The sequence below is a fragment of the Dendrobates tinctorius genome, unplaced genomic scaffold, assembly GCF_039654945.1.
Source record: "Dendrobates tinctorius isolate UK_male_01 unplaced genomic scaffold, ASM3965494v1 ptg000005l, whole genome shotgun sequence".
Lineage (NCBI taxonomy): Eukaryota > Metazoa > Chordata > Amphibia > Anura > Dendrobatidae > Dendrobates > Dendrobates tinctorius.
This window is the reverse complement of record NW_027361673.1, coordinates 36,651,578-36,666,227: the sequence shown is the minus strand read 5'-3', so window position 1 is coordinate 36,666,227 and position 14,650 is coordinate 36,651,578. Positions and strand designations below refer to the sequence as shown.

The 14,650-nt window shown below is 41.1% G+C and overlaps 1 protein-coding gene across 2 annotated transcripts in view; it reads left to right on the top strand.

The window, feature by feature from the left end:
- The window catches only part of TMEM108 (transmembrane protein 108), a 307,039-nt gene extending 296,371 nt beyond the window's left edge, over positions 1 to 10,668 (top strand). For both annotated transcript variants that reach the window (XM_073569551.1, XM_073569543.1), the window contains exons 5-6: positions 8,587 to 8,741; positions 10,167 to 10,668. In XM_073569551.1, coding sequence (XP_073425652.1) covers positions 8,587 to 8,741; positions 10,167 to 10,289 — 278 coding nt within the window. In that variant the 3' untranslated portion in view covers positions 10,290 to 10,668. The remainder of the gene's footprint in view (positions 1 to 8,586; positions 8,742 to 10,166) is intronic.
- The last annotated feature ends 3,982 nt before the right edge of the window (positions 10,669 to 14,650 follow it).

Here is a 14,650-nt window from a genome sequence, read left to right as displayed (position 1 = left end):
CTAACTAGAAAGGACAGGAAAGGAAAGCCACTGTCTGAAATCTGCCAAAAAACCCTACCTAAAATAATGTCCAACACGTCTGATAGCAAAATTAACCCTGAAGTCACTAGACTTCTCCCACTATATCAGCACTCTGAAATATTCTGAAACAGAGCAAAAAGAGGCCAATCTAATAAGGGACAAAAAGGCAAATTGGCAAATACAGATAAATAGGAGTTGAAGTAGGAGTGGAAGTTCAGCATAGCCCCAGCAGGGGCAAGCTGACCATACAAGAAACTGAATTGACCAACAAGTGCAAGTGTGATCATTAGCAAAAAACAAACTTAACTTAAGAAGACTGGAAAAGAGCTGAAGTCCAAGACCTGAGAAACAGACTGAATCACCAGCAGCAGGATAGGGTGTTGGCTGTCTTATATCCAGTCTAATACTCCAGAGATCCAATCATTATCCTTCTCATCAGGTGGCAGATCACTACCACTTAAACCAACCTCACTACCTCCTGTCACCACCAGAGGGAGAACGGAAGGAGAACTCTCAACTGGAGGAGCAGAAAATGAGCTCATAACAGGGACCCCTAGAAGTACCTGGTCAATACCCTTGGGCATGACGAGGAGGGATATTGTCTCCTGATGAGATGGAGCCACTGAGAGTAATAAGGGGGCGGTCGGGTGGGTTATCTGTGATGGTAGAGTGGCACCGTTCACCACTCTGGTGGTGACTGGTGTAGACATCATAACCAGGGGTATAGTGTGCCGCTGAGCGAATGCTGACGACATAAAATTGTCCTCTGCCCCAGAATCCACACAAACCTCCACCGCCAGAGTGGAAGAATCAAACTCAAGTGTCCCCTTAAAGGACAGCTTGGAGGAAAACGCCACTGATTCTAGTGCGCTGCCTCCTACGGCCACTAGGCGCGAACGTTCTCCCAGCTGCTGTGGGCACCGGTTGGCAAGGTGACCGGACTGCCGGCAAACATGACAGCTCACAGGAGCTCGAGTGGACCGGGGCCTGAATCTCTCACAGGAAGCCCCCTGACGCTCGCACGCCTGATCGGAAGATTCCAGAGGTTTAGCAAAACTAGGTGCCAACCTAAACCTCTGCCTACACTGGGTCTGCTCCAACCTTCGCTCGGCGAAGCGAAGATCAATATGGGTGGAGACAGTGATAAGCTCCTCCAGCGTAGCGGGAATCTCCCTGGTGGCCAGAGCGTCCTTCACATGGCCAGCTAAACCTCTCCAGAATGTCGGAATGAGGACCTTATCTGGCCACTCTAACTCTAAGGCCAGCGTCCAGAACTGGATGGCAAAGTGGCTGACCATGGACGAGCCATGTGACAATGCCAGCAGCCGGAGCGCGGTGTCATGGGTGACTCGTGGTCCCAGGAAGACCTGCTTCAGAGTGTCCAAGAACCGCAAGACACTCTGCACCACATGATCACCACGCTGCCACAGCGGTGTGGCCCACTTCAGAGCCCTGCCCGACAAGAGGGAAATAATAAATCCCACTTTAGCCCGCTCAGAGGGGAATCATGCGGCCAGCAGCTCCAGCTGTATGGAGCACTGGCTTACGAAACCCCTATAAGAAGCACTATCACCCGAGAACTTCTCGGGCAGCGGGAGGCGGGACAAAGTTGGGGCAGGGATGGCTGTGGTCACACGGGAGACAGCCTCTGTAGCTGCCTGAACAGCGACCGCAGTAACATCCGCAGCTGAGGCTGAACGCTCAAGAGCCGCCAACCTGCCCTGCAGCTGCTGGATGTACTGCAGTTCATCCGCCATTACTAGCCAGACCCTAGCGCTAGGATAATGTTAGGGCTGGCGGAACGCACCAAATAATAAAGATGGTAGTAAGGTGCGTTCGCAGCCCGGGGTCCACTGTGCAGGGGTGTTTACCTGCTGCTCAGTAATGGCAGATGCTATATGGCGGTATACTATAAAAACACACGTGGGTTATCGTCACCCAGTGTGTATGGGGCAGACTCTGTTGCTTCACAGAGCCATACTACCGCTGAACATAAACGCTGGAGCCTGTTTGTGCTAACAGAGCTCGGCTAAAAGAGCGCACAGTGTAAGGTCACAGAACACTACCCCAAGGACATGGGGTTAGAGTCCCTCTAGGCCCACTGAGCGCACGGCGTCGCTGCCACAAGCGCCGCTAAGGATGCTGGCAGTGGAGTGTGGAGCATGTGCACTGAGGCGTGCTGGATCACTGGTGAGGACCAATGTCTGACTCAAACCCTGAGCTACCTACACCTAAGCCTGGGCGCTAGCAGGCTAGGCTGCACAGCACATGCGTACCAAGGGTAGGGGTTTCATAATGAGTCAGTCACCAGATACATTCATACGTGCATACATCTCTCACACCTTATAGTCTGTAAATACAGTCTATCCTAGCGCATGGGCGAGTGGCCATGCGAACCTTTTATAGCCACGGGCGTCCGGGACCTTCCTGGCTTCTCGGATGGGCCAATCCAAACACGAGCAGGACCTGAGCATGTGACCCTCGATCTCCAATGGGAGATCACTCCACGAGCATGCTCAGTGGCCCGACATGAGGACTTAATCCCTGGAGAATCTCGCTGCTGAGCAGCCTGCATCTGCATTGTCATAGCTGTGCCAGAGGTGGCAGCAGCAAGCAAACCCATGGAGTTGGCCTGGGCAGAGCGCCGGGACCGACGAATCTGCTGAGCAGGCTCCACTGCGGCTGAAGAAGAGTGAGAGACTGCTGGGTGCAAGGCTCTGGATTCCTGATGTGCAGTGGCAGGAACCCGATGCCTAACACAAGGGTAACAAGAGAAAATGGACCCCAAAAATTGTTGAGCAATTCCCCTGAGCACACCGAAACCCTGGGATGGAAAATTACTGTTTGGGGGCACAGCAGGGCTCGGAAGGGAAGGTGTGATGGTTTGGAGCGCAGACTTTGATGAAAAGGTCTACATGCACCATGTCAAGTTTGAAGAGCCCCTGATGTCAAACAGTGGATATCCCCCACACATGACTTCATTTTGGAAACCACACACCTCAAGGAATTATCTAGAGGCATGGATATAGTAATGACAGTAATGCTTTTGGTTTTACTGGTGTATGAATTTATAATGTGGTGGTATGTGTAAGTTTTGCGGAGTACATCAGATTATAAAAGTGTGTTGTGTCAAACGGTAAAACTAAATTTTAATTTGTGGACATGTGGTACGCTTTGAAGCAATCCTTAATGCAAAGGCCATGTATCTCTGGGCAGATTTCACAATGGTAAAATGTGTCTTTTTGGATTCCTCTCTTGGAGCATACTCTGCACCTTTTTTACGATCTTCCCTTCTTCGCAGTTTGAGGAACCTCTGCTGGAAAACGTTGACTTGGTATGATATAGGCACCATCAGTTTCAGAAGTACTGGGACCCTCACCTTCCTGAGTGCCAAACATTAGGGCCTTGATGACTTCCTCCTGAAATTGAAGGAAGGTCTCCATATTGCCTGCAATTCGAAACAGCACAAATGTATTGTACAGTGCCCAGACAATTTTTTGTTTAATATGCACAGCCAAATTTTTGTACCATGCTTTTTGCATGGCACTGTATGGTTTGAGGACCTGATCTGCGAGATCTACACCCCCCATGTACTTATTATAATCCAAGATACAATCTGGCTTTGAGACTTGTCTTGTGTTACATTGGACAGTGACAAAGAAGTTATTGTCACGGTGTATGGTGGTCAAGATAAGCATTTGGCCCTGCTTTCACCCTTTCTCATGCTTCTACGCCCATGGGCGTCCATATTCATGAGCTTAATGAGCTGTACCATGTGACTGCAGAAGGCAGGAAGAAGCTGTCAGCGCTGGTACAAGGAGGATGCAGGGGACGTTCAGGGAGGCACGGGAGGGGTGAGTATAACTTCCCAGCCACCGCCTCCTGTCGCCGCTCCCCTCTCCCGATGAAGCACCTTGAGATTTCCGGTGCGCCGTACCGTTGCGTACCAATGCAAAAAAAGCACTGTATCTACCTATCTATCAATCTATCTATCTACCTATAGATATATCTAATGTGCGGATTTTTAACTGTGTTTTCTGCCAAGAGATGCAGAATCTGCGCAGAAAATTCCACGGCAAATCTGCAACATGTGCACATACCCTTACTGAGCAGTTATTGTTGGATGTTTAGCCTCCCTTTCAAATTTTCTGCTGAATTGTTCAACTACTGGCCGAATTTTATATAGACAAACAAAGTTAGGATCACCATAATGCAAAAATGTTTAGATTGCTTCAAATCGTGTCCTTGTCATGGCCATACGGAATACCAGTGTGCTGTAGAGTTTATCAGTACTCCAGTACTTAGGAAGCTCTGGTTTTCTGACTGTGCCTATATGCGGCACAATGCCCCAAAATGTCATTATTTCTGCTGTATTTACAGGGGTCTTCTTCACTGCTTTAGTCCATGTAGGAGGCAAGTAAAGCGCATTTCTCTCTTCCGGTGAATAGGCCATTTTTATTTTATTCTTCAAAACACTGGGGATGCATGTAAGTGGTGCTTTTACATGTGTATTGCGTGGGGCTTGTGTAAAGGGTACTATTTATTTTAAAAAGTAGAGAATAAGAAGTAAAAAGGAAAAATTTAGAAGACACACAGAAGAAAAAAATGAAAAAAAATTAGTTTTTATAAAAAAAATTCAGTAATGTACACTTCACTAGTGTTCAATATATGGTAAAAATTACTCAGCAATATGATTCTCCAGGTCAATATGAATGCAGCAATATCAAACAACCTTTTCATTTTATGGTCGATGGCGCTGTGTGAGGGCTTGTTTTTTGTGCCCTGAGCCAACATTTTTATTGATACCATTTGGGGTATATACAATGTTTTGATCGCTTCTTAGTCCATTTTTTGCAGTGTTGCAATGGCCAATGTCTATGTGTAGCACAAGCACTCAGAAGAGCACAACTTCAAGTCTCCTAAGGAGACTATTAAAGCAAGTAAAAAGTAGAAAACAAATGTTCTTACAAATATTTTAAAAATTAAAAAAATATATAAAAGTTCAAATTATCCCACATACAAAAAAAAAACAATATGCATTGAGAAGCGCCCAAAATATATCAAAATATAAAAATAATTCATCCGATCGGTAAACAGCGTAACGAGAAAAAAATAAAAAGGCCAGAATATGTTTTTTGGTCGCTGCAACATTGCAATAAAATGCAATAATAGGCAATCAAAAGATCTTATCTACCCCAAAATATTACCAATAAAAACAACTCATAAAAAATGAGGCCTCACCTAGCCCCAGATCCCAAAAAATGGAAATGCTTCGGGTCTCGGAAAATGTCGCCATCTTTTTTTTCCTTTACAAGCGTTGGATTTTTTTCACCACTTAATTAAAAAGAACCTTTACATGTTTGGTATCTGCAAACCCGTAATGACCTGAAGCATCATAATGGCAGGTAAGTTTTAGCATTTAGTTAACAAACTAAAAAAAAAAAAACAATTTTGGGATTGCACTTTTTTTTCCCATTTTGCAATACATTATATGGTAAAATCAATAATGTTGTTCACAAGTACAACTTGTCCCGCAAAAAACAGGCCCTCACACAGCAATATTGAGAGAAAAATAAAAACATTATGGCTCTGGGAAAAAGGGGAGCAAAAAATAAAACGAAAAAATGGAAAATGGCCCAGGGATTAAGGGGTTCATTTTTATTATTTTGTTAGTATTTTGTAAATCCACTTTTGGCTTTCAACACTGCCTGAATCTTTCTGGTCATGCTCTCGATCAGTGTTTAATGGAAATCTGATCCTATGTGTCTTCTATACTTTCCCAAAGTTGGTGCATAGTGGTCGACTCACTTGGGTATGTAGGGTATAGTTTTTTCTTCAAATCTACCCATAACTATTTGATTGGGTTGAGGTCTGGGGACCAATCCAGCACCTCAACTTCATTGTCACTGAGCCATTTCTGTGCCAATCTCTAAGTATACTTCCGGTCATTGTCCTGTCATCCTTTTCATACTCATAGTACTTGACTGTATGAAGAAACTCAACTTGTAAGATACTCACATATAGCCCAGCATTGAGGCCACCATCGATCCTGGTCAAATATTCAACGCTTTTGGCTGTGAAACATCCCCATGTCATCAGGCTTCCTCTCCCAAACCTGACAGTTCCTTCAATTTCCTAATCCATTAGTCCCTTTTTACCTTGCTTCTTCCAGCTCCGTTTGTACCCATTAGAGCCTAGTCTATTGACTTTGGTCTCATCACTCCAAATCACCTATTTCCAATCTTCTATCATCCACTTTTTGTACTTTTTTACAAACTGCTGATGATTCTTATGAGGATATTGAAGTCGAGGCTTCTTCGCTTTTTTTGAGCCAACATTCTAGATTTGTGTGATGTGCATTGCATGGTGCTTGCATGGACACCTGTGATTTCACTATTACAAAACATATGAGCCACCTGAACTGCCGCGTTTATTGCGCCAGAACTGATAGACCTTGTGATAAGTCGACTTATTGACTACGATATTTTGCCTTGACTTCCACCTCTTGGCTTTTGAATGGATGGACAGATTTAATTTCATATTCTTCCAACTGTCACGACACTAGATGCAATTTGGCAATTTTCTTGGCCAAGAAACCAATATCGATGAAATGGATGATTCTGTTTCTCTTTCCTTTGGAAATCTTCTTCATGGCTGCTCCTCGATTCGAAACAGTGACTTTTCACTTGGGAATCAACCTAATAACACACGAAGCTATTAGGGAATGTGAGAACAGTTTGTATTTTGTTGTGTACTGGAAGGAAAACAATTTCCACCACTTGGAAAAAAACAATAACAATGCAGTGACATGACAAGTATCTGCATAACTAATCATATGCTAAATAGTTGCAAGTAAAATTTATGTATGAGATAGCCAAGATAATCGTCTATAAAATGACGGTAGTCTCACGGTCGAAGCACTGATAGATGGTGCGATATGGAGCCTGAAATTCAAAAGTTCTAAACTCTTTTGCTCATCACTGTATTTTATTTTAAAAAGCACCCCCCGACTCTAGCCCTGTTTCACCAATTTATTTAAAAAATGTAAAAAAAATCATCCAGACTGGGGATTCAGACGTAGTCCACCAAGTCCAAAGTAGTCCACAAATGGTAACCTAAAAGAGAGAAGTAAAGAAATAAAAACAATAAACAATCCCTCATTCATCAATTTTTTGTCAAAATAGAATCCCCACAGCTCTGGCATAATCCATGGCATTCCCACAACGTACTGACGGTGACATCAGTAACTACACCGCTCATCAGAGTCACCATGTCTCACAGAAGGCAGCGTAACTCTGCAACTCTGATGAGCGGTGTAGTTAGTGGTGTGGCAGCTGGTCAGAGCCACCGGGCATTGCAGGAGCCAGCAACTTAGATTCTGTACAGTAACCTATGGAGCATGGTTCGGAGAATGACTTCATGACCATGGTTCAGGTCACTCCTGCTCATGTCTCACAAGCGATGACGTTACTGAGTTACTAACATCATCACTCATGAGACTTGACCAGGAGAGACCTATGAAGCGAAATTCTCAAAACAATTCTCCAAAGATTGCTGTACAGAATGGGGGATCGTCGTGGGAATGCCATGGATTATGTTGCAGCTGCACAAATTTTTTTAAATAATCAATTGGTGAATGAGGGAGTGTTTCTTGTTTTTATTTCTTTAACTCTCAATTTTTATGTCGTTTAGGTTACCATTTGTGGACTACCTTTGGATTCGGGGGGCTATGTTGGAATCACTGACGTGGATTCTTTTATTATTTTTTAAATAAATTGGTGAAACAGGGCTACAGTCTGAAGGTGTTTTTTCAATATAAAATTTTTGTGTGTTTTTTTCTTTTAAGTTATTGTGTGAGTAAAAATCGGGCGGCACACGCATGGTCCGGGTGCTGTCCGATTTTTTTCTCACATCTATTGACTTGTTTTGGGTGTGTGATCCCATTCTCACATCCAATCGCAGTATGCTGAGATTTCTTTCCTCAGTCCTATTAGAGCTGAGGAAAAATCTGCAGATGAGGACTGCTTCATTTAATAACATTGGTCAGAGTGCAATGCAATTTTTTTCTCGCATTGCACTCCTTTGTATTATACACCAATGTGAGTGAGGCCTTTGAGTGATAAATTTGGGACACCCAAAGTGTCTAAATGTAAGTTAGTATTGACAAATCTGCCCCATCATGCCTGATTGAGTTTCCAGCAGCAGGGATTATTAAAATGATAAAACAGTTGCAACAATTTTAGATGTTGTAAACCTTTCATGTGTAACCTCTATATGTAATCTCCATCTTAAAGGGTTTTTTCACTATGTCAGATAGGTTATCAATACTAGATCAGTGGGGGGGCAACATCCAGCACCCCCATCGATCAGCCGCTCGCAACCACGGCAGGGGTCAAATCAGAAATACTGTCTTAGTTGGAGGCTGTAAGAGCTGATCAGTGGTTGTTCTGGGAGTCGGCAAAGAAACAGTCTATGATTATTGATGACCTATCCTAAAACCCCTTTAAGATTAGTAAACTTTACCAATAGACAACCTGTAACCATTCTGTTATGTTTGATTTACAGCCGTCTTATTGACTGTGTGCTGCATGAGACGGAAGAAGAAGGCTTCTAACCCTGAGAATAATTTAAGTTACTGGAATAATGCAATTACAATGGACTATTTCAACAAGCATGCAGTGGAGTTACCGCGAGAGATCCAGTCTCTGGAGACATCAGAGGTAATGCTCTGGATAGGACGGTCTTTCTCAAGTTACATGTTTGTTGTAATGGCAAATAACCACAATATTTTTTAAAAAATAAATGGCTTTTAAATCAGCTGAATTAGGGCAGGGTTGAAAATAATCAGCAAAGCCCATACATTACTTTGTTGTGTAGACATACTGTAGGTTCTTATGAATGGCCAACAGTACATGGAGGTATAGATATAAGCAGGCAGATAAAAGGTTCAAGAAATTTTATAACTGGTAATAAACTTCCTTATTAAACTCTACCTCCTCACCCTGCATGGGTGGTTCCATCTCAAGATGTGTGCTCAGGTTTGTGCAAGACGTTCAGGTCACCTTTCTACATAACCAAAGCTTTTACTTTATCTCAGCATTATGGGGATTATATTCACCCCCTACCAGTGCTTCTCAGATCTCTTATCTGACCTACCATAAAAGTTACATAATTACTAAGTTTCCACCTTTCTTGATCAATAATGCATGATCTATCACACATATTATTTACTACTAGCTGAAGAGCCCGGCGCTGCCCGGGCATAGTAACTAACTGTGGTTAGTTATAACAAATTATAATTATCCTCCATCCCATAGGCCCGTGCCCATATACCCATCATACATATCCTCCATCCCATAGTCCCGTGCCCATGTAGTCGTCATACATATTCTCCATCCCATAGTCCCGTGCCCATATACCCGTCATACATATTATTTTCCATTATTACCTACTGAGATAGGGCATTGCAGATTCTGACTACTGTAACTGTAAAGAACCCATTCCTATTTAGATATCAGGATCACTTTTCCGCCACACTGATCTGCGCAGGCGCAGAACATCAATTCAGACACTGCCTATACAAGGGAGCATAATGTCCGCATAACTGTGCAATCGCACAGTGCATGCACGGGATTACAGTGCCAAGCAGGTCAGTATGACGCTGATGGGAGGTGTGATAGTATAATGAAGTGAGGAGGCAGTGATTTCTTCCAGACACCGCACACCCCAGAGCCTGGAAGAAATCATTAACATAAAAGATTATAAATCAATTTCTCAAAGTCTACACCGCAGCTGTGAGGCATACAGGTAAGACTGGTTTAACCATTCAATTACCTGTATGCCCATAGTAATAGATTAAAAAAACATCCAGGGGATGACAGATTCACTTTAATATAACATAGTAATCATGGGTTATTATTTCTCTTATTATACACCATAAAATCCTATTTACTTTTGAAGCTGCTGCTTGACATTGACTACTGCTGCTTAGCTTACTTGTCTATGATTGTATTCTTTGTTCTCTAATGTCGTGGCAGGTAATCCAAAATCTTTAAAAATCTTTTTTTTGGGGAATGGATAATTTTTGTGAGTTTTTGATGTACATTCAACTTTTCAAAATGATCTTTCTATTTTCCTTCCCTTAGGACCATCTCTCAGAACCACGTTCTCCAGCCAATGGGGATTATCGGAACAGTGGAATGGTTCTCGTCAACCCATTTTGTCAGGAAAATCTTTTTTCAGCACATGAGCAAGTTTCTGAAATATAATGATAACTGAGCGGAGATACATTTAATACTGTGTTTTACATCCAGGACGTAAACAGCCTTGAATAAAATGGACGACTTGTAACCAAACAATAGAGGCGTGAAAACTTTAATTCTTGACCTACAGTAGAAAGTGGATAACAGATGGTTTAAAGTTTAGTTGGATTTAGTTAAATTTACAGCCATCCCATTCTCCCATCTCCAAAGTTCCTTAAAGGTGGATCATACACCCATATTATATACATATGCTTTGTGTACCCCCTTCTCCCTCAATGACTATGTTTTCAGCTTGTTTTCCTAAGAATTGTCATCTTTTTACAATTGTGGTAATACTTTACAGAATAATCTGTGGCTTTATAAATAAAGTTATTTATATGTAAAACTGCTTTTTTTTTAGAATATGCCATATTACAGTTTAGTAGTTATATTTTATATGCTTTAACAAACACTACTCAATAGGGCTGGGTGTGCACTTGCTAAAAAGTAAATCACAAGGTTTCAGTTACTCCATATATCTGATTTTAAAGATGTTTGGATTCTTCAAATCTAATGGTCCGTTTACATGTACTAACCGGCTGCACAATATGACCGCCAATTGGCAAACTTTTACCAATCGACGGTTGTTTCAATGCCTGTTTACACAGGCAGACCAAAGTAGACGATGCACACTGAGTGATCTATACTAAATCGCTCAATGCCCATTGGCTGCCATGATTGTCGGCCAGGGGTGAGTCTTGTTTACACTTGACAATGCTCCGCCATGAACGATGATTTTTTGCACTATGCAAAAGATCATTTCACGCGGTGAACTGGCACTTTGCTTATTCATTGGGTGAGTGGCAGCCTGTTTACACAGCGAGATAATCGTGAAATGAGTGTTTTTTAAATGCAGCATTAATGATGCCTTATCACTCTTCCTGGCACAAAAGTGGCAATGCATATTTAGTCATACTTATGTAGGTGGTATATTTAAAATCAACCACCAGTAGCTCTCAACGATCCCAAGAAATTTCCCAAGTCATTTCTATCTCAAAGGACAGAGACATCTTTGATGGGAAACCCCATTAAATCTGTAATATTTACCATTTAGGAATACTAGATAGACGAAGAATTCCACATTTGCAGTAAGAAAACATTAAAACTTAAATTTTTCTTACTTATTCTTTTAAAAAAAATTTAGAAACACATACGCATATTGAACTTGTAAGGGTTTTTAATTATATGACTAAGAATCTTTCCACGTTTCTAAAGTGTAGGCCATGAGTTCCTGAATTCATCTTTAATGCTTATGTTGATTTTGTGATTTTGAATCATTTAATAAACTGTAGTTTTACAATTTTCCATCTGCAGATGCTGGAAATCATCATCTATCCAGAGATACCGCATATCATAATACTAATATTAATAAAAAAAATATCTCTCAGGGTCTCTCAAGTTAGATTCTGAGTATTATTTATGGGCAAAGCTGCAACTGATCTGACACTTTTCTGCTCCCCTACACATATTGAGGCTTCTACAGCATGTGCAGTGAAGCTAAATGTAATTTTCTCCAACTTCACTGACACACTGAGTATACACTGGAAGATTCACTACTCATGTACAAAGTCTGTCCACTGAGATGTTCATCACGTCAGATTGGCCGAGATTGGGGCACTAACATCTTGACGTCTCTCCGAACCATCTCTACCTCCTTGACTGCAAAAACCGCATTAACATATGGAACACACACGTCTTCCATGAATTCAAAAATAGCTGTGCAAAATAAAAAGAAAAAGAGAATGCAATGTATCAGAAATATTTTATAGCCATATTTTATTTACAGCAAAATGGAGAACACTGATGGGAAGGTGAACGTTAGACATTTTTTCATTACATTTGAAAAAACTACCGTACGTCATCTAGAAATTGATGGCAACAACACATCTAAAAAAAAGTAGGAACAGAGCCATGAGCTTTTATCTCATTTTTCCATACAGTATTTGATGAATCAATTGGTGTCATTCAAAAGTACAACTCATCCCACAAAAAAGGAGCCCATGTCCTGTTGTGCTGACAGAAAGATGCAAAAGTGACAGGTCTTGAAATAAGGACAGGAAAAATTAAAGATGCAAAAACAAAATATGTATCATTAACGCATCCAAGAGAAGAATTATTAAATCATTTTTTGCCAGTTAATAATGGTGAAAGAATTAAATGCAGCATTTTTCAGTCATGAAAGTAAGTAAAAAAAATTAAACTCCATCTTTAACTCTTTTATCCTTCACTGTCATCCATGATTGATTTTCTTAAATAAAGATGCACAGATAAATCTAAAGGGAGGCAGGGTTTGTATACAAAGTTGTCTGAAGGTGGTGACGACTGAGCATTGTCAAGGAATTTTGGAGGTTGGATGATACACATATTTATATCTTGCAGTACTTCTTGTACTTCAATTGTTTTGTCAAGTTACACATCTATAAGTCAACATGCGGTATGCTAAGGCTCTTCCAAGGTCTTTTGTACATAGTTCCTGTTTCAAGAATACATCCTCAAAATCAGATAGGTATTCCAGAAGAGACCGGGTATCAACCCTGGCTAAACGAGTGCCCAAGCAGTGTCTTTGACAGTACTCGCTCCACCTTACTACTTCCCAAGTCAGCCAGTCCACCACGAGATTGTGCAATGTTAACCAAGGTAGCCCCAGAACCAGAGGGGAGGGCAAGAAGTTTAGCACATAACTATCGACTGATTCCGAGTGCATGGCCCCTACCTGCAGACATATCTCATGAATGACCTGAGTAAAATACCCCTGGCTCAAGGGTGCAGAATCTATAGGGATTATTGATATAGGTCTAGATAATTTATGTTGATTGAGACCTTCGTTTTGGACGAACCGAGTGTCAATCATATTAAACCCTGCCTCACTGTCCAAAAAGGCTGAAATAAACACCTTACTTCCAACAAAATGAATTTCAGCTGGTAAAAAGAATTGCGACCTAACCACAGAGGAAATATGTTCACCAGGGTTGCTAACCTCTGTGCAATTTGGGCTCCTTAGTTTTACAGTGGCTGTTTGGGTTAAGTATGGATGGACAAGTACCCACAAAATGACCCTTCTTACCACAGAAAAAACAGACTCCCTCTTTGCACCAAACTGCAGGAGGACCAAAAAATGAGTTGTTCCGCCCTAACTGCATGGGTTCCTCGCTACACTCTTGGGGCTAAATCATCATTTTTGTGGGAAAAAGTAAAATTTTAATTTTTTTCCTTCCAAATTGTTTTAATGCCTGTGAAACACCTGAAGGGTTAATAAATTTATTGAATGTAGTTTTGAGCACTTTAAGGGGTCCAGTGTTTGAAATGAAGTCATGATGGGGTATTTTCTGTCAGACAGACCCTCAAAGCCACTTTAAATGGGATGTAGTCCCTAAAAAATTGGTTTTGTAAATTTAGTTGGAAAAATTAGAAATTGCTGATTAACTTTTAATTCTTCCAAATTCCTAACAAAAAAATTGTTTCAAAAAAGATGCTGATGTAAAAGAGACATGCGGTAAATGTTATTTATTAACTATTTTCTGTAATAAAATTATGGTATCTGGTTTAAAGACATAAAGACATAAAAATTCAAAGTTTGAAAATTGCAAAATTTTCACCAAAATTCCAATATTTTCTCAAATAAAAATGAAGTACAATGTGTCACAAAAAACATTCTCAGAATCTGGGATAAGTTAAAGTGTTCCAAAGTTAATACCACATAAAGCGATACTGGTAAGAATTGAAAACATGCTGTGGAGTGAAGGCTGAAGGGGTTAACAGCAGCTCAAGCAGGATGGCCTCCCTCTCAATAATTTATAAGAAAAAATAAGTTTATATAAAAAGAAAACAAAACTGCCGTCGCTATTGCTGTCCACAAATTTTGTATAAATCAGTAATGTAAAGAAAGACAAGAAACCATCTTAATTTCTTCACTTATCAACCACTTCTCTTCTCCCCTGATCTTATCATTGACATAAAAATACAGCTAAAATCTGTCTTGCTCACGATAAAAACTGATTATCTGCTCACTGAGGGATGAGATTACAGCTGCCCATTGTCTATGTTCAGTGACTGAGTGCAAAAATGATACTGCTGCTTTTTGGCAAGTGTTTATCTTGCCCCAGTGCTGGATTCACAGCTATATTGCTCACTACTATTATATAATGTCCTCCATGTTACTGCTTCTCAACATGTGCTAGACAGAAAAAGGAGCACAGGAATCCCAAATGTCTTTGTGTATGGGAGACATTATAGCAACTTGTATTTAACCACTTGCTCAGAGATAAATGAAATTCAGAGATTGAGCTGGAAAATGGTGAAAAATGCATGTCATATTGATGTGGACTTAT